The 1,916-nt window shown below is 42.1% G+C and overlaps 1 protein-coding gene across 1 annotated transcript in view; it reads right to left on the bottom strand.

Annotated features, from left to right (window-relative positions):
* Positions 1–365: 365 nt before the first annotated feature.
* The window catches only part of LOC128250705 (uncharacterized), an 11,984-nt gene continuing 10,433 nt past the window's right edge, over positions 366–1,916 (bottom strand). The window contains exon 3 of the mRNA XM_052976404.1: positions 366–690. Within this exon, the coding sequence (XP_052832364.1) occupies positions 381–690 (310 nt within the window). The 3' untranslated portion in view covers positions 366–380. The remainder of the gene's footprint in view (positions 691–1,916) is intronic.

The raw sequence follows: 1,916 nt of genomic DNA, 5'->3' as shown, positions 1-1,916 counted from the left end.
CCAGCAGTCAACTGGTATGTATTTTATCAACCCCAAAAAGATGAAAGGCAAAGTTGACCTCAGAATGGAAAGATGGATAAAAATGCCATTAAGCATTTTTCCCAGCGTGCTAACGAATCTGCCAGTTTGCCTCCTTTGCAATATTAATAATAATAATAATAATAATAATTCTTTCTATTATAGGCACAAGGCCTGAAATTTGGAAGGAAGGGAGCTAGTCGATTACATCGACCCCCAGTGTTTCACTGGTACTTAATTAATCAACCCCGAAAGGATGAAAGGCAAAGTCGACCTCGGCAGAATTTGAACTCCCCACTAAGCATTTTGCCTGGCATGCTTAACAATTCTGCCAGCTCACTGCCAATAATTTTGGCACAAAATTAGGGTTGGGATAAATCAATTAGCACCTTAATAGGGGTCATGATAAAAAGTAACAGGCCTTTTTTTATCACATAGTGATGAAAAGTGAGGGGAGGGGAGTGGGAAGAGGAGAGAGAAGGAAGGAAGGAAGGAAGGGAAGAGCTTACAGTCATCTGCCTTCGTTTTTCTTTCCGTTCCGACCGTCTGCTTGCCGGTCGCAAGCGTTCACACTTCATGTCTACCCATTCGTCATAACGGTGATTCCAACCTTCAAAGTGGATCAAGACTGAGAATTTTTCTTCTTGGATGTTCACAATTTTGGCAGGGTACCTGTGGAATGGTGACAAAAAAAAACAGACAATATCAATTAAGGAAGGAAAAAAAAAATAATGAACAATACAATAGGCACAGGTAAGTAGCTTGCTTTCCAACCACATGGCTCACGGTTCAGTCCCACGGTATGGCACCTTGGGCAAGTGTCTGCTGCTATAGCCTCAGGTCGAACAAAGCCTTGTGAGTGGATTTGGTAGACGGAAACTGAAAGAAGCCTGCCGTGTGTATATATCTATGTGTGTGTATATATGTACATGTTTGTATGTCTGTGTCCCCCCCACCATCACTTGACAACCGGTGGTGTGTTTACGTCCCCGTAACTTCGACAAAAGAGATCGATAACATTGGTGGCGTGGAGAGTGGAGGCTGGAATGCATGGCTGACAGCTGGTCTTCCACAAACAGCTTTTCCTGGACTTGCACCTTGGAGAGTAACTTTCTAGGTGCAATCCCATGGTGATTCATAACTGAAAGGGGTCTTTACCCTTTACATTTGACAGAATAATTTAAAAGCTAAAGGGGTTAATAAACCTTAAAGTGTCACAAAGGCAGAACTGAACCTAAGACCACATGGTTGGGAAGCAAGCTTCTTAAACCACACAGCCACACCAGCGCCTTCTAATGTGTACTTTCATTTTTAACACTGGCCAACACATGATTTGCGAAGGATTTGGCTGCTATTTCTAATATAGTTCCAAGACAATAGCTCCAGTCTGGTTTGAGGACAGGTGTTTGCTTTGTGGTTGTTCAACTGATTTGCTTTTTACAGGTCTTCTTGACCTAGGGCTACATGATACTAATAAGACAACAATCACCAGAGTTGCACCAAACAATGCAGTGATTTTACAGTAGAAGTTTGCTAAACACAGTGAATGGCACTGGATAAAGTAAAACACACAAAACGGAAGACAAAAGAACCAACATCAAAGAACATCGTGCACACCTGATAAAAGACTTCGTTTTCACCTATTGAATGTCTATTAATAATCAATATATTGGAATCTGTTTAGTTAATGGATACTAAACACCAGATTAATGGAGTCAGCCAGAGAGAGAAAGGGGAGAGAGAGAGCGAGGGGGAGAAAGAGGGAGTGTGTGTGTGCATGACACAGAAGATGCATATGTAATGTGTTTGAGTGAGAAAGAGCGTGTGTGTGTGTGTGTGTGTGTGTGTGCATGATGGAGTGCATGTGTATGACTGTGGGTGTGTACAATAGAGTGTGT

The sequence above is a fragment of the Octopus bimaculoides genome, chromosome 24 (assembly GCF_001194135.2).
Source record: "Octopus bimaculoides isolate UCB-OBI-ISO-001 chromosome 24, ASM119413v2, whole genome shotgun sequence".
NCBI lineage: Eukaryota > Metazoa > Mollusca > Cephalopoda > Octopoda > Octopodidae > Octopus > Octopus bimaculoides.
The sequence above is the reverse complement of the archived record's forward strand: the minus strand, read 5'-3'. Positions and strand labels throughout refer to the sequence as shown.